Source organism: Cyprinodon tularosa, unplaced genomic scaffold (assembly GCF_016077235.1).
Source record: "Cyprinodon tularosa strain WSP-4 unplaced genomic scaffold, ASM1607723v1 ctg121, whole genome shotgun sequence".
Classification (NCBI taxonomy): domain Eukaryota; kingdom Metazoa; phylum Chordata; class Actinopteri; order Cyprinodontiformes; family Cyprinodontidae; genus Cyprinodon; species Cyprinodon tularosa.
The window spans coordinates 1,132,293-1,155,619 of NW_024038015.1; the positions used below are offsets into that span (position 1 = coordinate 1,132,293).

Consider the following 23,327-nt stretch of genomic DNA (forward strand, 5'->3'; position numbering starts at 1 on the left):
ACGTTGCTGCTGTTGCTTTGGCTGGTAGAGGTTGCAGGGGAATTCATTCTGGGAAGACTAACGTCATTGCTGACTCAAAATGTTAAGAATGGAGGAAGGGAAGAAAGTGTAATTCTGTAAATGATGAGTTGAAAGATGCAGTTTGAGAGAGGCAGTGCCTTAATCTGCTGAGTAGTGAGTTGAACATTGTTTGTTCTACCATGCATGACTTAGCAATAATTTTTTATGTGTATTTTTATGTGTCTACTAGGGATGGAGACCATAGACGTAAAGATCAATGACAATATTTTCGTATAGCTATTAAAAAGATGATATAAATAAGATAAAAAATAATTTACAAATGAATCTTTCTCTTTTTTTCAAATAGAAACAACCTTAATTATAAAAAAAACTTGAAAATGTCAGACTAGTTACTTTAAGCAGTGCAATTCTGTAACATTGAACACAGAGAATAAATAGCTGAGAGGAAATATAACTAGACATGACTAAAAAAAATAATTGTAATAATCCTTTGTCGCTACTGTTTTATCATAGTAAATGGGAACAAATAAGATGTTATTTATAGCTTAAAAGAAAAACAATGCTGTTGTTATCAAGCCCTAAAAAAAATTTTGATATTAAAAAATGATACGTTTCTACTGTTTGTTGAACAGAACTTTGAAACTATGTATTCAGTAAATTAGAATATCATCAAAATGAAGTTATTTTAGTTGTTTAATTAACCACTAAATCTATGCATACAAACCACCTGCTGTGATGTAATTTAGGCCTTTGAGACTCAACTGTGGCTCCACTGTGGTGCTAAGTAATACTGCCCTGCATATCTTAGATGTCTCTCTGTTGCAGCACATCAGTTTCAAATGATTACATGACATCCTAAGCAGCTGTTAAATGGAGAAGCCTGTTATCCATTATTTCAGATGAGTCAGGTGTGTTTCAGCAAACAGAAATGTAAAACTTGGTACTTGAGGACCAGGATTGAGAACCACTGGACTCGACTCCATAGATGCTTCATGACATTGATATCCAGTACTGTAAGTGTGATACCATTGTCATTGAAAAGCAGGTGTTGTAGTTTTGGTTCTGTGGACAATTGCTAAATCCTGCAAATTCTCTACATTATGGTCTAAAATTGCCTGCTGACAGGCTGACCTGATGTAAGAAGGAAAGTTTCACTCTTAAATTTTTAGATACCATCACAATCAGGAACCAATTTTTTTCAAATAAATTTTTTTTTCTTTGAATTTAGCTGTAAATAGGATTTTGAATGACTGAGCCATTGTCTGGTGTATTTTCTCTTTTTAATTGTCTCTTGGGATCCAACTGATTAATGCATCAGTTGGATCCCATGGCCTAAATGCATCTTTATGGAGGCTCTTGAGGTATTGACTCAAGCTGCAGTCAATACAGTGGGAATTTCAACCAAACTCTTGAATGGGCTTTCGTTCACAATCTTCTCAAATAGGAAAAAATGTTTGTTCTGCATTGTCCATTGTGATACCACCTTCATTACAGTTGGTTTCTGTCTGCTAACAGTGAAGTAGGCAGTCTTTCAAATGAACCGTCCTCTGCTTTGTTTTTCATAACTTTAAAACTTTCTTTTGTTGTTTAAGTTGTATTGAGACTCATTTAAAATGTAGCTTGATATTATAATGTTTCTTTTTTCCTGAAGACCTTTTTTTGTTTGTTTGTTTTTACCTGATTGTAGAGTTCCAAGCCCACAGGGTATCGTATATTGTTTTCTATGTTTTTTTTCTTTTTGTAGAAAAAAAAATCAGTTTCATCTGTGAATCTGCTGTAGAAAAGAGTTTTTCATAACTTGATGTTTTGTAAATGGGAAACTGAATATTTTAGTTTTCAGTAGCTAAGGCACAATTTTAAAAACACTCAGTCAGTATAAAAGATTTGTTTAAAAGCTTTGGTCATATTACTGAAACAATACATCCTTTGAGGGGTATTTTCATTTGTGGTACCATCTCTTCATGGAGGAAAAAAAAATTACAAACATCCTTCTCTATGGCATCAAATCTTTCTTCTTGACGTTTGGTAATGGATTCCAACATCTGGCTCCATGGACGTTTCATAGAATTGAAGAAGGCAGTTAAATAAAGTCCAATTACCACCTTGGATTTCCTGTGGAGTGCTGATTCCAGGGCAGGGCAATAGTCCTGACGTAGAGCATTCAGGGTTAGAGAGCAGAAATTGAACGCAGATCATAGATCTGCGCCTAAGGGCAATGAGCTTCTCAGAGCAAGTGCCTCAGGGAGCGAAAGATAAGCCAGAATAAGCTATTACCATCTGCCAGGAATGGTTTAGCACCTTAGAAAGATCAAAAGTTCAGAATTAGGAGAGGTGTGCTGGTGAGAGCAAACTTTTTGATTTCATGCTTTCTGGATGTTAGTTTGGCTTCCAGATAGAAAATAATCCAGTAAACTTTCCTTAAACACTCTGATGCAGGTCCAGTAGTGGATGCTTTTTCACTAACATGTGTACACTATTGTAATTTTACTTCCTGTTCTTCTTTCTACTGAGTTGGTGATTGTCACACATGCACATTTTATGATTGAGATCTAGAATAAGCAAATGATTGCAAATAAACACACTAGAATAACCTATAACTCAAAAGTTTGGAAGGAAATGCTGATAAATCCTAATATGTAAACGATTCCAAGCCACTAAAAAGAGCCTTGGCTTTGTTACATTTATTAATTCCCCTTTTGTCTTAGTGTTGTGCATTTGCCTCCTTCAAAATATATTTACAAGCCAGAAGGAGAGGTCATGCTCAGTAAAGTTTACTGGCAAAAGTTTACTGTTCAAAAAGTTGCAACTCGATGCTGTCATCAGGAATAAACTGTAGAACCCTTTAGGGATATTCTTCAGGACAGTCTGTTCAGCAGTGGTGCTCTTTCATGAATCAAAATAACTTATGAAGACACATTGTAGTGGTACAAGAGGCCTATTGCAAAATCAGTGGTGGCACATGGCTCTGTGGCGTAGAGGAAGAAATCCACAGAAATAATATTCTTTAGTTTATGACTTCTTTGGTAGGATGTTTGAACTTTTTGGATGTTTGGATCTGAAATTGATAAGAAGAAAAGAAATGTAAAAAAAAAAAAAAAAAAAAATAGGGAGTTGTCTTTAAAATGTTCTAAACCATTTTTTTTTTTTTTACAAAACCCTCTTACCCATGTTGAATATGTCAAAATCTGCAGAGTGGTAATTAGAAACATTACTTTGCAGCAACAAAGCACCACGCAGCCATAGAGCAGTGTTCTGTCTCGTCCACCACCTGTCCCTTGCATTAGATCATTAATTACTAGTAGATGAAACATTTCAGAGTAACTGCAACAGCTGGTGTTAAGTCAGAGGTATCCTTTTGGTGGTATTGATTTTAGAGGAGGGCAAACAGTAAAAAACATCGATACACAGTGGCACCATAAACTTAACAGTGCTGCCTGCTGGTTTTCATGTACTTGCTTCTTCTCTAATACACAGCATGACTATACTGTTTCACAAGCTACTGATTTTGCTGGACATATTTTAATTAAAAAGTTTTTAACATGCTCACTAAATGTATTTCTGTTATATCTTTTGGATCCTAATAAGAGGTTACTCCCAAAGCCATTGGTCGTTCCTTTTAAAATGCAAAGGCTGATGTTTTAGTGTTTGAAATAAAATTCCAGAAATAAATCAGCTGTTCTGTGGACATTTGTTGTCAATGCATTCCATGTTTTCTTTATTTTTTGAGCAATTGCAGAACCAAAAGGTCTGGGATTGATTTTGGACGCACTTGCTGTTAACACACTATACAGGGTTTTTCAAAGGCCTTTATACTATATTTATTGTCTCTGTTATGACCACAAAGCTTAATGTCTTTTATGGGGATTTAGTGTGATAGACTAGCACAAATAGCACATTTCAAGAATACGAACGAACCAGAAAAAACGCATAGTGCCCAATATGTTTTACAAATTAAATCTGAAAATTGTGGTGTGGATTTGTACTTAACCCCTCTACTTTTGAAGTTAGTCTCTCCACAATCATATTTGATGAGAGACCACCTGTGTGCAATTTAAATCCAGCTGTTCTGTACAAACATCAACTGTACACATTTCACTGAACACTGTTGAATCCACCATTTAAAAATGTAAACAGTTTAACATATATGCATACCTAACGAACCAATAGATGTACTTCTAAGCTTAAAAGCCAAAACATGAGACATGACTTAGAGAAATAATTAAGAATCGTCTTTTTGGTGACATTTTAGAAAACCTAGCCACAGTTAATTTTAGAAATGGGTCTTTATGAAAGAGTTGCAAGAATAAATCAAACTTTGAAAGAAAGCTATAGGAATTACTAAAAGTTTACCAAAAGTTATTCATTTAGTCATGTTTGGTGTTTGTAGCTGACCCAAATGTGGTACAAAAGGATTTTACTCTAAAGCCTCTTCCCACTGACAATACCAGCTTAACGCGTCTTTAACGATCGGCATTTGGGTCCCTTTCTATTGGCAAAAAAAGCTGGGTCTAACTTCTAGCTGGCTAGCTGCGTGGCCTCTATCCCCCCACCGCTCCGTGTCTGGTGGCGCCATCATAGTTTCATAGAGTTTATGTCACCAGTGCGACCGAGATCAGGAAAGTAAACAATGGAGAGCAACATGTAAGGAAGCCAGGACGTAGTAAGTGTGCTTTATTTTCCTCTATTCTATGTTTGAATCCCTCTCAGCAGTGCTGCGCCATGTTTATCAAATTTAAACAGAGCTGTTTTGGCTTGCAATATCAGACGTGGCTGGTGCCACCTGTTGATGTCTGTACGTTGTGCCTAATGTTATCATGTAATTTAGCAGGTCAACCTGGGTCCAGTGTTCACTAGGGCTGCAACTAACGATTATTTTAAAAATCGATGAATCGGCCGATTATTTTTTCGATTAATCGATGAATCGGACACAAAATATTTTTTTTATATTAACCTCTTTATTCCAAAAAAAAAAATTTTAGACAGAACAAACAAGCACACAAGTACAGGTTTCTCATTAACTGTACTGGTGCAATATGAAAAATAAATGTTTGTGTTAAAACTATGCAAACTTACATGAGAAATGTAGCTGTACATCCACAAAATATAGGATACTTTGTTTCATAAAGCGCAAAAAAAGACATTTTTGTTTTTAAAAGCCCCTAAGGGGTTCAAACAATAGGCCCCCCCATTTCAACAAATTAGTTTTTTTTAGACTAGAAGAGTTCTGCCTTTTAAGACAGGAAAGTATAGCAGTTAAAGTTGCTACTTGAGAAAATACTAAACCATAGAGATAAAAATAGCCCTGTGATTCAAATTATAAATTGTATTTGGAATAAAAATGAGAGAACTAGGGGTGCTAAAAAACACATCCTCCAAAGACAGATATTTACATGGGAATGTGGCAGATAATTAATTGACATATTACTGATCTTGCTGGATTTTATTCTGCTTTACTTCCATAAATTGCAGGATCTTCTTTACTTTATCTTTGCCAGAAGATTTAAACTTTAAAAGCCTTGCCCTCATAATTTGCAAATTAATTTATTTATAAAGAAAATATAAACGCTGCTTAAGCTAATTCAAATGAAATTAAAAGTAAAATAAGAAGCCAACCTTATCACTGTCTGTAACCTACTAACAAGCTAAGGAAAGCATCAGATGAGCTACCTGTAACTTACGTTTCCCCACTTTAAAATGAAACAAACATGGTTACTCATCCTGCTGATGAGCTATCTTCACTGCCATTGAAGGCTCCAACGTGTTTTCTTTTCAGGTGCTGCGTCATAACAGTGGTGCTTCCGTGCCATGCTCATTTGTTTTTTTACAAAAGTTGCATGTTACGACTTTTTTCACTTTACAAAGCGCAGGCTATTTTAATTATTGTGATCAATTTGCGCCGTCAATCCCGGGGCATGCGCGCTTCATTTGCAGTCTGGACGCTGAGGGTAAACTCCTCACTAAAATCCTGCGGCTCGGACTGCACGCTGAGAGGGATTCTGTGGGAGAGGGAGAAAGGCGTTGGGATGGGGGAGGCGCCCCACGGCAGCAGCTGCCGCTGGAGGACAAGAGTAGGAACGATACATGCATGTAAGAGTCTCCAAAAGCCGCCAGTGACACCGTAAAAAGTCGCCAGATTTGTCGCTAGTCGCTTTTTAAAAAAATAGTCGCTGGAGGGGTCTGAAAAGTCGCTGAGTTGGTAACACTGCAACTGCGGCGCTGACTCGCTCCGCCATATTTTTTTTTCTTCCCCGGGATGACGGCGGCGGCGGATGACGCATTAATCGCGCGACACAACTAATCGATGATTAAATTCGTTGCCAACGCTTTTAAAAGTCGATTTTTATCGATTTTATCGATTCGTTGTTGCAGCCCTAGTGTTCACACAGCATGCCAATCAGAGCTGAGGCGATTTTAGCGTGGGTCGCTTGTAGAGTAGTTTGACCCAGTTAGAGACGCTTCAGTAAGCTGTTCCCACTGCCACTAAAAGCTGATTGTTCTCGGGTTTAAACTGTTTTTTTGGCTAGTGAGAAAGTGGTGCAAGTGTAATAAAATCACAAAAGTGATTTGGTAAAAAAGATAAACTTGCAGGCATCATAGGAAACATTATGGGATTACAGTCAAGAGGCAAATCGAGAAACAAGTTGGAAGGATTAATGGAAACAAGGCAAGGAATAGAAGGAACTGACAAGGAAAAAAAATTAACAGAGAAGTTCAAAAGCTGCTTAATAGAAGTACCTCTCTCAGTTTATGCTGTGAGGGAAAAAGTACAGATTCCAGAAGACCAATGAGTCTCTTTGTAGCCGTTAATAATTGAAATGTATTAATCTCACACTGGAGAAATTCACCTCTGCATTTAACCCGACCCCTTGGGGAGGAGTGGGCTGCCACTGTGTGGCGCCCGGGGAGCAGTGTGGGATTAGGGGTCTTGCCCAGGAACCCAAAGGAGAAGCTGTGGGGATCGATCTGGGTACTTGCAACCTTCTCAGAGCACAAGTGCATTGGGACAACACTCTACACACATTCACTCCTGCCACTACTGTTGTGCAACAAGGTAACACCTTACTCCCAATTTCCCAACTATCAGCTGTTTAAGAAGTATAGATTTATCGAGCAAACGCTCATTTTGAATTTTCTTAACTTATGTTGTTGTATCCACCTATTGTGGAATCACAGTGTTTATTTATTTTCTGTTTAAAAGGAACTGTGGATGTTCTATTATTGTGCTCCAAACTTCCTTGTAGTTTACAAAGTTATTGTAAAATCATAATGTGTTTTGTTCCTGGTGCACATTTTTTTCTACTTAATGTGCCCTCTGCTTAAACATTGCTGCCTCTGTAGAAAGATGGATAGAGAGGCAAATAATCCTGTTAACTTTTCAGGCATTTGCAGACATATTTTCCCTTTAATGTGTTTATCATGACTCATGAGCTTCTCTATACTGGTCATTAACATATGATTATCATCTCAAAGCTAATGGCTTTGTCTGTTTTTTTCCTTTCTAAATTCTTTTTTTTTTACATCTTTAATGTCTACCGTTTCCTTCCTGTTTCTCTGTCATTTACGTTTTCTTTCTCTGCTTTGTGTGACTCCATGTTCTGCCCTGCAGCTCTAGAGCATCCCAGACTGAAGCCTTACTCCCACACGATGCTCCCCTTCATTATCCGTGGCCTGCCATGTGAATAATGTGCAATCTCTTAATCTCTATAACATTTGTTTTTACTCGCTATTATTTTTTATTCCTTCTAATTTTAACCTCTTTTCTACTGCTGCGTTTTTCATCATTATGCTATATTTTTTGCTGACGTTTGTGACACGTCAGAAAAAACTTCTGGACATTACTCCATGCTTTGCTTTCTCCTTTGAGACAAGAAAAGACTCTTGTCACTTTTTACACCTGTAAATAACATAGCTAGAAATCTTTTGTAGTTTTGAGTTTACCTATTGGTTATATGAAAATGAATAGAAGAGTCTTCATTGGCTACTTAAGCCTTAATACATGTTTAACGAAACAGCCTAATTATTGTAACTATTTTTCCATAAATGGAAATTATATGAATGGGAAAAAAAATCAAACCTTGACAAAGTTGGAAAAAGCCAATCCTTCATTATTATAAAACATTAAAGCAGTTTTTGTTTTTAGTAAAACCTCCATTTGAGCTGTGAAGTTTTTGAACTTAGCAATAACTTAGCAAATTATTCTGGTATTGGAGAATCGAAATCACCAGTTAAATGGTGATGGACCAATCAGCAGATGGTTTTAGGATAAAATCTAGTCAATGCTGCATTGCACAAGATATGAACGTAGTGGGGGGAAAAGCATCATCACAGACTATAAAATGCAGTTTTTAAGAGGGGACTTGAGGAAAAGAGGGTTAGGCTAAACCCCAAATGTTTTCAAGACCTTAAAAATGTTCCAGTTGTGATTGAAGGCGCAAACTGACTTTTTCTGTAGGAGAAAAATGAGTTTGTGCATGTGGCTGGTAGCATCGTCAGCACAAGTTTAGGCTACAGCCTCATTAATCTGCACCTCTCAGCTAAATCTGGTGCTGCTGTCATATATATATATTATATATTACAAATAAGTGCCCTGTAAGCATGAATTAGGATTTTTTTTTTTTTGCCTACATTATATATATATTTTGAGAGTTAGTATTATATATAGTCAACAGTAGTAACAAATGATACCCATGCCATTTATTTGTTCTACCCAGCCACTGAATGAGGATGTATTTTGTGGCCGTGAATTCACTAATTCTTAAGAACAAAACGCTGTTTCACACTGTATATATGGTTCCCTATTTTATTTTCCAGAGTTTTGTAAAACTGGGAGTTGACCAAGCTGAATATGAAGTGGATAACTAGTTGGTATCCAAACTTGTTTAGGAAGCTCAAGTTCTGTTGTTTAATGCTTAAGCATGTTTAGCCTTTTAGCCTGATTAATAAATGAGGGTTCTCGCCACAGTTCACAATAAAATTCAGCACTTTTTCAACACTAATTTCTTTATTGTAATGGCCTAACATCTGAGCTCTCTCCCTCAAGGCTCTGTTGAGCGCATTTTACCACAAACCCCGGTTTAAGCTGAGATTTTTAAAAATCCAATGAAATTAGGCTGATATGATTTTCAAACACATAGGTTGCTTAGTTTGGGCAGGGGGTAGCTGACGTCTTGTAGCAAGAAGGTTCGGGGTTCGATTCCCGGCCTGGGGTCTTTCTGTTTGAATTTTGCATGTTCTCCTGAGCATGCGTGGGTTCTCTCAAGGTACTCCGGCTTCCTCTTACTGTCCGAAAACAGGACTGTTAGGTTAATTGGCTTCTCTAAATTCTCCTTAAGTCTGAGTGTGAGTGTAAATGGTTGTTTGTCCTGTTTGTCTTTGTGCTGCCCTGCAATGGACTGGAGACCTGTCCAGGGTGTACACCGCCTCTCACCCGTAGACAGCTGGAGATAGGCACCAGCACCCCTCGTAACCCCGCTTGGGAAAAGCGTGACTGAAAATAGATGGATGGATGGATTTTTAAACAGATTTGCCCATAACCGTAAGACAAGTGCTGTGAAAACATAAATCCTAGGACTCTTTCATTGACCCAGGGCAATTCCATGCAAGAGACAACATCCGCTAACACCTAGCCTGCAGACAGAGAGCCAGCTTTTAAAGAAGGGGTGAGGTAATCATGTTTGTGGAGGATTCCAAAACAGCCGGTCTTTTAGGCCTAAACAACCAATGGTCTGAAGGTTTTTCATCTACCAAGAAAAGCACGGCCATGCTATGACAGTGCATTGCCGCCTTACAGTGGCTGCAAGTGAATTGGAGCAACTTCTCGTCAGTCTGATGTTTCTTATGTTAATATTCTCTCCATGTTGGAGAGAATATGGAATTTATGGGCTTAAATAGCAAAAAGACAGATGATATAAGTGTAGCACAGATGATAGGTGTAGCACAAATTCCCCACCTCTCACCCCCTTTACACTCTTTAAAAAAACTAGGTGTGAACCCTGTACACTTAGATATGACATGTTTCCACACCTTGACTTACCTTGACTTGCAGACTTTTTGTGTTATTAAGTGCAACGTATTAGTAAGAGCCATTGTGATGTGTTGAAATGAGTAAAATAGGAATAGGCTCATACCCTGCAGCACGCTAGAACATACTCCAGTGTTTAATTATAAGACCTACAACATGATACTGTTTCGTATGTCTAATTAAATGATAAGGCAATGGACCCTGCCTTGGATTGGAAAACCTCTGTTGTGACATTGTGTTTTATATCTAAAATGAAAGGAATACTTTAGATTGGAAGTAGAATTTAGTGTTTGGGGAAAAGCTGCTTAATAGTAACTTTAATTACAAATGAAGGTGCTGCCTCAGATTCTTTTTGATAGAAATGAGTGTCAGACCTCAGTTCAATACTCTCGGCTCTGGATACAAAAAGGAAAAGTGGGATAAAAAAATGAGCACTATAGGGTAATCTATCAAAATCATGAACCGACGTGTTTTATGTGGTTGCATTTGTTTCAGTTTGTAAAAAAACATATCTGATTAAATCATTGAAATGTGTATGTGACTGTGTGGTCCCTGCAGAAAATCAATTTGAGTTCCGTAAAAATTCAAAAAATATCCACTGGACTTGGTTTTCAAGATTTGAAGACGTTTCGCCACCTCTCCAGGAAGCTTTCTCAATTCAAATGTCTGGATCCGCAGTGAGTTTGAGTCTTATACAGACAACGCCTTGTATCGCTTGGAAACATGCAATGGTAACCGATGAATGGGTCGTTAGTTCCATCGTTAGCCTGTAATATCTGAACCTGTCTATGATTCTAGGGGTCGGTCGTTAAAGGGGGGATTGCCATTAAGGGGGGGATTGTCTCCTGTAATACCTGAAACCTGTCTATGATTGTTAAGGGTTGGTCGTTAAGGAGGTATTGTTCACCGGCTGGGGCGGGTGAGTCCCTCGTTCCTCTGTGATGGGGTGGGGGGTTTGGTAATATCTGGAAGGGATCATGTCTATGATTGAATTGTATGTTTTTGGAAGCTGGAATCTGAGTCCACCACCTCTGTTTAAAGTTTAAACTTTAAACAGAGGTGGTGGATCATAGACAGGTTTCAGGTATTACAGGAGACAATCCCCCCCCTTAATGGCAATCCCCCCTTTAACGACCGACCCCTAGAATCATAGACAGGTTCAGATATTACAGGCTAACGATGGAACTAACGACCCATTCATCGGTTACCATTGCATGTTTCCAAGCGATACAAGGCGTTGTCTGTATAAGACTCAAACTCACTGCGGATCCAGACATTTGAATTGAGAAAGCTTCCTGGAGAGGTGGCGAAACGTCTTCAAATCTTGAAAACCAAGTCCAGTGGATATTTTTTGAATTTTTACGGAATGACTATGACCTGGATGACTGAGAACCTTCATCAGCATCAATTTGAGTTGTTTTCATGACTCCTCTTGTATCAAATGCACGCACTGTTTTATGATGGTGAAACTGTGCTCATTGCAGCATCCCTGCCTGTTTTCTTCACTGTTTGTGACTGATCGTTTTACTGAGATATCTGGGGACAATGCGTAAAACAGAACAGCTAACGTGTTTTTGTTATGAAGCAAACCACAGGCTTTGATGGACTATTTGTTCAAGGAATCCCAGTGGAACACCAACACTCAAATGTATTTTCATACCGTTTGAAATAAGAATGTCTTTAACAACTTAAAAGATGGTTATTCACTTTGCTTAATGCAGTCTTATTTTAGAGTAATAGGCAATAATAAGCTCTGTTTAGAACATTGCCATTACTTTTTAAAGCTGTTTTTTTTCTCACTTTAGACTACAATTGTTTTCCTTCTGTTTGGTACCTTGGAGGAATCAATAAACAATAAACATTGACTCACTGCCTTTATGACTCAAATAAACCCCACCAGTGTAGTTTATTTAAATAACTGTGTTCACTCCAAAAGTCCTTATGGTTATTTGAGCATTAGTTCACAAGCCATTTTACATGTCTACGGTCAATTCACATAATTTGTTTTAGCAATATCATTAATGTACTGTTCCTAAATTTCCACTTAATCTGCTGGTTTATAGATTAGCCGTTCTTACTAACCGAGGAACATTCTTCACAGGATTTAGAAAAAGGATCAGTTTGTTCATTAGTTCCATACTCTTGAGGAGCTAACTTCTAATTTAGCATTTCACCTTTGTGACCTGATGTCCTTTGTCTTTATTCTTTGCAGGATTGGTAAAGCTTGGAGTGCACTGTGTAACATGCCAAAAGGTTGCCATAAAGATTGTCAACCGCGAGAAGCTAAGCGAGTCAGTACTGATGAAGGTAAGATTGCCAAATTTTAGCCTTTTAGTAGTTCTATCTCCTGATGTATAACATTAAGACTGAACCAACAGAGTAAAGTTTTCATTATAATTAGTTTTATTTGTTTTCTTTTTTTGGTCATATCCCTGAGAACATCTTTTTTCAAAGACCTTATACACGTTTTTTTCTCTTTATATTTTGTATGATGGATTAATCATTGTTCTGTTTGCCTAAATCGTACATTTCTGTATAATAATGGATTTTTTTAAGGACTAAAGTGTGTGAAAGCCAAACTAATACGTTCTTATCTCTCAGAAATGCATATCAGATTTTTCCGTCATGCGATGAGATAAAATGAAACCGTTCAGAAACACAAGTCTTTTACATTAGCGTTGTGGTATTGATTAGTAAGTGAAATTGTTCTGTCTGTCACCATTGGGTTTACTCAGTGTTTCACAAGTTCACAATATACTGCTTTTGATTAAAAAGATGGGTTAAACATTGATTCTCAATTCATCATATATGAGGCATCCTTGGTAGAGTTAGTCTGTAGCAAACACTATCGTTATTCATATGTTTAATTTTGTTAGAAAAGGGTTGAGCAAATTACACCTCCTCTCCCACTGATACAAAAACAATTTTATTAGAATACCTTGATATATTACAAAGGGAATTGCTATTAAAGTCCCAATGCACCCCACCTGTGTGTTGCCTCCAAGCTCAGTTCTCAGTAACACCTTATTTATACCAGATTCAAGATTTTAAACCTGATTTTAAGAGTTAACAGCCAGGTTTAATTGCTAGTTGATCACTGGGAAGCTATTTGTAAGAAAGGATTGTTGTACTTTTGTTGTAGTAGAAACACTGTATGACACCTGTGTGTTTAGCATGTGAAGTATGAACTTTCTGTATATCTGAAGCTAAGCACACAGCAGCTCTACAACAGCCTTGATCTAATAGAACATTTTTGAGCAGAACCTAAATGTTGCATGGGCAAAATGGCTTACAGTGCATTCCTTATTTAGTTAACCCAGTTCTGTCTGGAGGGAATGGGAGAAAACTCGGGCAGAAGCTTCTGTAAAGGTACCCAAAACATTCTAAACAAGTTATACAGTCTGAAAGGCAATTCGACCCTATATATTTGCTATATTTGCAGTGCAACTTGCCATGTACTCATAAATCTTTAAATGTGACTGGCCACAGTAAAACAAAAAAGAAGTCCAGTTGGAGCCGTGTTGAGTTACAGATCCAGATGAGTGGAGAATCAGCGTTCCAATTTAAACTCATGAAATCAACAAATAATCAAATAAGATATGACTATTACACAGTATTTTATGGGAAAAAGTGTTGACAAGGTTTACTGAGATTCACTTAGTAAATTTACAGCAATGTATTACATAATTTTTGAACATCTTAAAAGGTGACACAGAAAAAGTGCTGTCACATGCTTGTCAGGAGGCCAAGCAGTCTTGGAGGTGGGACCCAAACTGGTTGAAAGAAGAACATGCTTTGTAGAGTTTTCAGCAGACAAAATTTTAATTTCTTCTTGTGCAGGACATCAACCAAACCACACCAACCAAGAACAATGGCAGACATGTTTCTTAAATAGAGGAGGAACTAAATTGGAAGAAACCATTTTTAAAAAGACTGTTCAGCTTCACAATAAGAAGAAAAGGAAATTTTGGTTTAAACAAACAACTACTTAAGAAATACTTATACCAATAAATACAGAAACAAATATATTAATTCAATCCAAACAAATACTCAAACTCAATAAAGAAAATACCATACATCAGATCAACCTCCCCTCTCTTCAATTATCTAATGGTACAGTCCTGTACACACCTGCTTGGAGAGTGAAACAGCAGAGGTGAGTATTTCAAAATATTTTAAATCTTTAATGTCCCTTTTATAAATAAACAAAAAAAATATATATATATTAAAGTGAAATCAATTTACCTTTTTACAAAAATAAAAACAAGATGTGGTCAACCAAAGAACCAAAACCCAAACAAATATAAACCAATGTAGAAAACCAGATCCTGTGTTTAGCTGCTACTATGGCCAATATACAATTAACAATGGCTCATTGTTACAAGTGCAAAGTGTAAAACTTAAAAACTACATTTACAAAACTCATAAATGTCAACTGTACCCTAAAATGACAGTGTTGCATATTGTACACTGTACAATATGCTGTAAGACAGCCGTTTGAATAGGAGGCAACAAACAGCATTTTTGCTCAGGAACTTTAATGGCTAGAACCGCCCCTGATCTTTCCTTTTTTCTACAAATATGTTTCAGGCTTTTTTTCAGTATCAGGTTCTCAATGGATGTCCCACTGTTAGCTTCCAGAGTCCTCCCTCTGTTTCCTTGTGTAGCGTTGGACTGTTCAGAGCTCTGCCATTTTCATTCAACTCTGATCCAGGTCGCTTGAGTCCTTTTAGAGCAGTGTGAACTTCACAACCGTGATTATTTATTCCCTTTGCTTTTCCTCACACATCCGAAACACCTTCTGTTACATCACATAAATATAAAGAGCATTTTGTAATAAAGCAATGGGTTTCTATTATGGTTGTCAAAAGTATCGATACTCAAAAAAGTATGGATACTGAAATGTTGTATCCGGATACAATACTCGTTTTTAAAAGTATCGATACAGTGCAACCACCAGTGGCACCTAAGCAGTCAGTCATCTAAAGTGCAGAATAGAGGACAATGCACTTTCAGAACGCTGTGTGATTGAATAATTCTCTGCACTATTCAGTTTCAGACTTTTTTTTTTTTTTGTAGTAGGTGCAGCTGCTGAGAATTATTTTTGTTTCTTAACCGGTTTGGCTAGTGTCATTGTTATGTGTGCAAAGCACAGCCAAGGAAGGAACACAAAATTTTAATTTTATAAGTTTTTTTATCAAGCTTGCTTAATATTTTGCACAGCATACAACCTCAAAATATTGTTCTTATTGTTTATTGTATTTATTTATTTCATTTTATTTATTCATGAAAATATTTCTGTAGAATTTTGGAGTTTTTGTTTTTATCCTTGTGGTATCGAAAATGGTATCGAGTATTGAATATTTTCCTTAGTATCGGTATCGAGTTGAAAAGTTTAGTATCGGGACAACTCTAGTTTCTATGTATTATAAACTCTGAAGAGGTTGGTCGGGCGGTCCAATCAGGAATAAAATATTCAGCTATGTTCCTACTTAAAGGCATGGAATGTATTGGTTTGATTACTCCAAATATGCAGATACTTTAGGTTGAGATTTTACTCAACTACTCAAAAATAGAATAAGTTTGAATCTTCAACCTACACATATTGCATTAAAAAAAGAATCACTCTTTTTCTCTGCTCTCCCGACTTGTTCCTACTATAGTCATGGGGCATCACATATTTTTTCCTTTTCACCACAAATAGTAATCATTTAGTCTTCATGTGATTTTTTTGCTCTTTTATAAAAATTTCTCAGTAATAATAAACAGCCTAAAAGTGCACATGGTTCCATCAGGACATCCTTTTAAATATTCTCTTGAGTCGCTCCTGCTAATAAAATCTTGATTACTGCTGAGTGTAACAACATGAATCAACCCTATTTTCAACACATTTGTGGTCTTATCTATGGTGTCTTAAATTTCAATCAGTGTGATTAGATACGTGTGGTCAAACTGAAAGCTGACTGTCTTTAAACTTTGGTTAAGTTTAAAGAGCTTTAGTTTTGCTTCCCCTATTTGTTGACATCATATTTTAACAAATTTCAGGGACTTTGATTATCAAGGCCACATTTTATATATGTGTATATATGTGTGTGTGTGTGTGTGTATATATATATATATATATATATATATATATATATATATATATATATATATATATATATATATATATATATATATATATATATATATATATATATAGTCACATCTTGATACTCCATATGTGGCTCTATTTTCTTTGTTTTTTTGTGTTTTAGCGGGTAGCTTCATTCATCCAGTGTCTGTTCAAAATAGTCATTACGTGAAATAGTTTGTTGTGTTGATGGGATGGCATTAAAAAAGCTGCAGAGAAACACTCAGGACTGTTTCACAAGATAATCCAACTTGACAATTTTCTTTCAGAGGACACAAGCAGAGAGAAGTGCTTATTCTATTTGCTAACTTATGAGCTGGAAAGCTAAAAGCAAATGAGTTTTGCTCACATCACAGGTCATCTAAAATTGGAAATTCCCTCTGTTTTTGCATCTCTTCATGCAGTAACACCATTAGATGTCAGATGAAAAGCTCTTTGTGCTGTTTGATTAACATTCTGTACTAATCAACTACTTGCTGTGTTAAAAGTCTCCTGGTTTTGTGTTGTTTTCACACTCACTTCACTGCTTTGCTCTAGGAATAACTATTTTTCTCACTCCTCTCAACATGCAGTCAAGTATTTCCATGCAGGAAACGACTAGCCATTTCTGTCCCCTTTGCTCTGACAGAAGTATTATTAGTTGTAGCAGAAGTGGTTGCTGGAACAGCTGCAATATGTGACAGTAAAAAGGTGCTGCAAATACTGACAGGTCTCCGACAGGACACAGACTTTTGCTGAAGCTGCAGTTCAGAGCCAATTACTGAACACTGACATTGTCAGTCTTCTCCTAACTGCTGGTCCTTGGTTTGTGTATCTGTGGCAAACAGATGTATATCTATGTGGAGTAGCTTCCTTAAAAAAACAAAATTATTCTATGAAAAAATTTAATCTGGTTGGATATCAGATTTCTCATTCTAGATCCTATTATTGTTGCAGATATTTTGTAGAGAATATTAGTAGATAAACATCATAAAGATGAAGGGATGTATCAGACAAGTCAGGGGTAGATCTGTAGGGTATTTTAAAACTGAGTTAGTTCATTAAAAATATAGAAAACTTTGAACATCTTAAAAATTTCTGTTTAAACTCGTCACTGGAGATGGAGAAAGTATTGCACAACTGAAAATCAACCGAGACATGGACTAAACTAAAGCCAAGCAAAGATGGGAGAGGATTAAATAGTGAAGCTAGCAGGAAGAAAGTGTTTTTCCATAAATCACTCTGCCGTATTTTCATTAAGATGGTGGAGCTGTCATTTTTTTTCTTGGCCGCTCTGCAACATCCTCTGAGGCCAACTAAATGGATTTAACCTAACTGACAAGTTATTGAGTACAGGTGAAATATTAGCTGCTTTTAGCAGGACTTTTCTTTTTTATTCAAAATCTTTGTCCTTTCTGAAAGATAAGTTTTGCAGCTTGTTTTACTATCACATGTCTGTTTACTACACACCACATCTCATAGTTCAGGTTTCCTTGTGACCACAGTAACCTTGATTTTGCTTCTCAGGTCCTTAATCAAATCTAGTGTTTCAATGTTCTTGCTGATCCTGGACAGTTGTCTCTGACTCGGATCCCCCAGCCCATCTTCTCAATATTTCAGTTGTTTTGCACTCAAGTCTCTGGTGCTTCGTTTTGTACTGCCTGCCTGTTTGCCTGTCAAACTGTCAAAGTCATCGGGCTACACTCTTCTGCTGGGCTCCGGCTGTGAAATGTCACCTTTTAATATGATAATGTCTTTGGTCCCTGTGGTGCCATTAGGAATAAAATCTGACTCCCCTGGACAGGTCCGTGTGTGCGGCTCTGCTGAAGCCACTGTCATGAACAGCCACAGATAGAAATGCACAATAAGACAATTTCTCAACATGTTACACACAGGAAGGGGCACATTACTATGTATGTGTGCAGGCACATCCTTTGTGACCTGTGTCAACCCTCTCTGTCCGTCCTTCTTTTGACTGTCCTTAAGAGGCAGGGGTCTGTGGAGAGAAGGAGGCAGGTTGAATTAATTGTCCTGGTGATTTCTGCCATATAAATCTCTGCTGCACTCTCTCTGCTGAAGTTTATGTAACTAATCTAGATCAACTTGGTCTATAACCTTACAGGCTGCCAGCTACAGTAATAACACAGAAAATGCACTAACCTTTCTTGCAACTATGACCTTGTCAGTTTTCTAAAAAGGTAATAATCCTTAAAGGTATTGTGGAGGATTTTTGGGAATTTTTCAAAAGACCCGCCCTCTCCACTTAAAAAAGCACATGCTTAACCCTGTATCCAAGAAGGAAAACCTATTACATGCGTGCGAGAGCATGCACAAGCCCATTTCTCCTTGTGCACGCTCTGTTTAAAAATTGCTATTTTCATAGCTCATACAAGCTTACTATGCCCTAATGTCTGCCCTAACCCCTAAATCACTATATAGAGCAGGGACTACATAGTAGACTTTATAGAAAACTCAGTTAACTTCCTGATCGGACAGATGACTACTTTTTGCTCAACGTTGGTCACGTAACTCCTCCACTGTATAGTGCCTGCGCCATAATTATTAGTCACGGCTGTCTCTTTAGGAAAAGCTGCCTGTCATGTTTTGAATGATGAGCTGGGAACAGTAGCAGATAGAATACTTCTTTATATACACGTGTGACAGTAAGTGAGCAGTATTCAGCACCATGGGTAAACAGAACAGAGCAAAGCAGTCTAATCCAAGTGGCCAGTTCATGTTTCTAAAAGTCAGTTGGCTTCTCTATCTGCTACGACTCTGTGCTCCAAGCCATAGAGGATAAAACACAGTGGGAGGGGAGGCGGGTCGAAAGAGAGCAAGGCCAAACGGAGAAATTTACAAGCTGCAAGGGACCCCCGCTGAGACAAAATGGCACAGATGCCTGTGTAAGGACATCACATCTCAACGTACATTTCCTGTCTAAAGTGAGGGTGTTTTCTATTGATCTGTTAATGTGACATTCACACGTCTGACGCGGGCAAGTATTCGTGGATATGACTAGGGTAACACGTGTAGAAATAAAACAGAAATTCAATAGCACTAATAGATCAGTAAATGTGACATATTGCATGTCAGTAAACACATAAGCAGATATGTGATTGATTTGACATGAAATAAAGCATCTAGTAAGATAAGGCATTGGAGATTTTGCTTTACATTCATACTTATGCAGTTGTGGTTTTGTCATCTTGAAGTCCTACCTAAAAAGTATCATAGTTAGACTCCACTCAAATGTTGCATTCCACAGCAGGAAATCTATTTCAGCAGTTATTTTTATGTTAAACTTACATAAACAGAACTATTATCTCTGCTGCAAAAATGTTAATACATTGAATATCCAGAGCTGCAATAATATAGCACTTATTATTGATATCAATAATAATAAATAACTCAAGAACTAACAAAATAAAAAAGCAAATAATATTGGATAATAGTTTGCTAAATGTACTTTTTTCAAATGCATGTTTCTCAGAATGTTGAGCAGTTTGTACCTTCTACATTTCTATAGTAATCCTACAATCCTATGCTAATATTAGCTGTTTTATCTCTCATGGTATCAGTTTTGGTAGCAAGCCACCAACAGGACTCTCTCCTGTTTACCTGCCAATGGTAACTTTAAAATATTACTACCAATTAAGTGTAAAGTTGTTATAAGAGTAATAAGTGGAGGATCTTTACATGCAGCACCATTCATGTTCACAGTTGTATTTCTAAAATCCCATGTCTTTCATGTAAGCTTGGGGGAAGTCTACTGACCTCCCTCCAGCTGCATTACCACCCTATTTCCATAATTAACAATCAATACTGAACTCTCCGCTTTGGATTATGTTGTCATTAATAATAAAACAAAATGTCAGGTCTTATATACTTTAAGAGTTTACAGATGAAGACGCTTAACTAGGGGATCATGGTTTACAACTCTGGGCAAGTGTTACTCATTTGAGCAGACTTTTTTTTTTAAACATTCAGTACTATATGTATGAGATATATTTATATGCACCTTTCTTTGCATCTTATTTTTACCAGATTTTGCTTAGCAACTTACTTTTGAAATCAGTTGTACCTAGGAGGATAATGTGGCATCTCTGGTTTGTGCGTACCATTTAACGTTACTGTTCCAACAACTTTCTTTACTTGGTTTCCCATCGGTTTGTCTCACTCATTCTGTATTCCTGTAATTATGCAGTTCATAGTTGTTAAGGAATTATGAATATCTCCAGGACATTGATGTTGGCTGGGTGAAATCAACCCCATTGGCTGTTTCCTGACCTTTCGGACGATGGCTAGATACAAGGAACATATATGAATCATGGGACACAAGGATGGTCTGGGAATGGCAATTACTCTGGAATGTTATTAAAAGACCAAAACTGTGACAAACATGATGCTACGTTTTTTAAACTGTATATTTGTAAAATCCTTTTCACTTTTATCTAGCTGTCACTGAAAATAGTTGCTTGTAAACTTGCAAGTGTGAGAAGACACGAATCAATGAAGTAGGTGTAGTGCACTTTGTTCCAAAGTCAGATTGGTGGTTTTATTGTGATTACCTTTCATATATATATATATATATATATATATATATATATATATATATATATATATATATATATATATATATATATATATATATATATATATATATTTGTCTACACTGCCCTAATTAGCTTATTTTTTTTTTTTGTTTAAGTGTGTGCTCTTGACTTATTACAACAATCAGTATGGTAGAGAAACTACAACCACTATCAGAATTGCAGTGCCACTGTTTACTGAAGAGATAAACCTAAGGCTGTTGCACAGATCTTGGAGCTTAATAATCAGCTATTACCAAAGATTTCTGATATATACACTAGTACAGTGATTTCAAAGTTTTGGTTCAGCAAAATGTGTATGCCAACTTTTATTTTGGCTGTTTGTCGTAACAAAAGGATATTGTTTTTTTTATCACTCTAATCATCTTTGCAAAAAATAAAAACGAGATATATTAACAAATGTTTCCTTTACCCTCGTTGTTCATGTTCCTTCGTTTATCTTTCCATTCATCATTGCAATTCCTCCATTATATGTGTGAGCTGTATAAACTATTAGCACCATTTTTAATGCTTTTTATATTAAAGCTTCAAAGTGCAGTTCTATTCTCATATGTTTATAAACGTGGATTTTCTGTAGAAAACAGTTGAAGTGATTTAAGGGTGGGAAAACTATTACAAGAAACCAGAGCCTTAGGAGGTCCAATGGCCTTCTAGTTAATTGGGATTTTCATGTCCCCATATGCAGTGTTGGGAAAGTTCTCTTTCTACGTGAACTAGTTCAAAGTTCAGTTCACGCATTTTAAAATGAACTAGTTCAGTTCATAGTTCATAATTCAAAATTTTGAACTAAGTTCACAGTTCCAAAAAATGAACTAGTTCATAGTTCTTTTTACGGAGCCCCTCTGATGACATGGTCAAAAAAATAAATTTTTTAATTGTGGCCACGAAGTAGTAGCCTGGGTGCCATTCCGAACTTAGTCCCGCCCACAAGGTTTGAGGTCGGGAAGTTTGGTCTGGCTCTGCTCCATAGTAGCGCGAGTATGATCGGCCACCCTCTGGCGATCCAATCAAATTGTCAGGGCGGGCTTTATATGATGTTGGACAGACGATCAACAGTAACGTAATCAACCACGTGACCAAAGCGCGCTTGGGCGACAACAACAATGGCTGCCGCCGGAGAGTTGAGGTGAGTAGATTCTGCTATTAGGTCTGTTCTAGAAGATATCGACAGCAAATTAATTTTAAAAGAGGAAAAGAGAAACGCGATCACGGCTCATCTTCTTATTCTAGGCGGGCAACTGCACGCTTTGATTTTTGTTGACAACAACTATGCCTGGCTTAACATACATAACGCACTCCGTTGCTCTTATTGGTTGTAGGTCTATCCAATTGAGTGCAGAGGCATTTTTTTTCCTGGTCCGTTCAAAACACGCCCCATAATCACAGCTCTATGGAGCAGTATCAGACTCGTATTCTGACTAGAATTGTGTAGGACTACGTCAGGCTAACGAAGTAGTATTTCGTGCGCACGAAATACTTATTAATAATATTAATATCATTCCTGGACAACTGGGTAAGCAAATCGAGCACGCCTACTCTAAGGTCTAAGGCGGCACAGAGCGCCACAGGAAATCATTCCTACCTGTGGTTATCAACCTATATAACGCCTCCCTCAAGTGATTCAGCCCCCCCCCCTGTAATTGACATTTATGCGCTATTTTTGCATGCCACGTATCACTTCACTTGGATTTATTCACTTTAATTGGACTTTTCACTTTATTTTGATTTAGTTTTTACATATACATAGATATACGTACAGATATATATACAGAAGAGCTATATGTGTATGTATATTTTATCTCTTTTTATTCTTATTTTTTATCTTTATTATATTGTATAGTTGGATGTGTGTATATATCATGTAAAACTGTAACTAGAGCGTGTAACAAAAGTAATTTCCCTCTGGGATTATTAAAGTATTTCTGATTCTGATTTCATGCGCACGTTATACTTATTGCGTGGCCATGCATCCATCGTGCGCATGAAATACTACTTCGTGTTCACAACAAAAAAAAAATTTTGACATCAGAGGGGCTCCGTACAATTACACCATAGCCTACTGTAGAACCACAGACAGCAATTATTTTATCAGTTGTAACACTGAAACTGTGAGTCAGATTTCATCTTCATATCCAGTTTTGAATCCTTATCCAACCAGGGTTTACATTAGCATTGAGGGGACAGCATTTCCCCATTGTTGCTTTAATGCTTTGTTGCTGTCCATTCACTTCACACTAGTAGCAGCTGCAGCTTTCACCCCTACAGTATATTCTCAAAAACTTCAGGAAAAATGCGCCGCTTGAATGGTCTTTTTTTATGAGGAATTATTAAAAGAAAAACAGGAAAGTAGTCTTTAAGGTGCAAATGTTTTTTTAATTTTAATATTTTTTTCAATTTGAAATTCCATTTCAGTACATACTAAAAAGGAATACTGGAATCCTGGAAAATTATACCAGGCAGGTTTAACATTCAAGTTACATGAATAGTAAAACCCTCAAGAACATTTTACTAACACAAACTGAGGGACCAGGCTGAGGTAGGAATTTAAGGTTACTGAAGTGCA

The 23,327-nt window shown here is 36.9% G+C and overlaps 1 protein-coding gene across 5 annotated transcripts in view; it reads left to right on the forward strand.

The window, feature by feature from the left end:
* brsk2a (BR serine/threonine kinase 2a) overlaps positions 1 to 23,327 on the forward strand; it is a 262,598-nt gene that overhangs the window by 134,085 nt on the left and 105,186 nt on the right. For all 5 annotated transcript variants that reach the window (XM_038275549.1, XM_038275539.1, XM_038275558.1 and 2 more), the window contains exon 2: positions 12,255 to 12,349. In XM_038275549.1, coding sequence (XP_038131477.1) covers positions 12,255 to 12,349 — 95 coding nt within the window. The remainder of the gene's footprint in view (positions 1 to 12,254; positions 12,350 to 23,327) is intronic.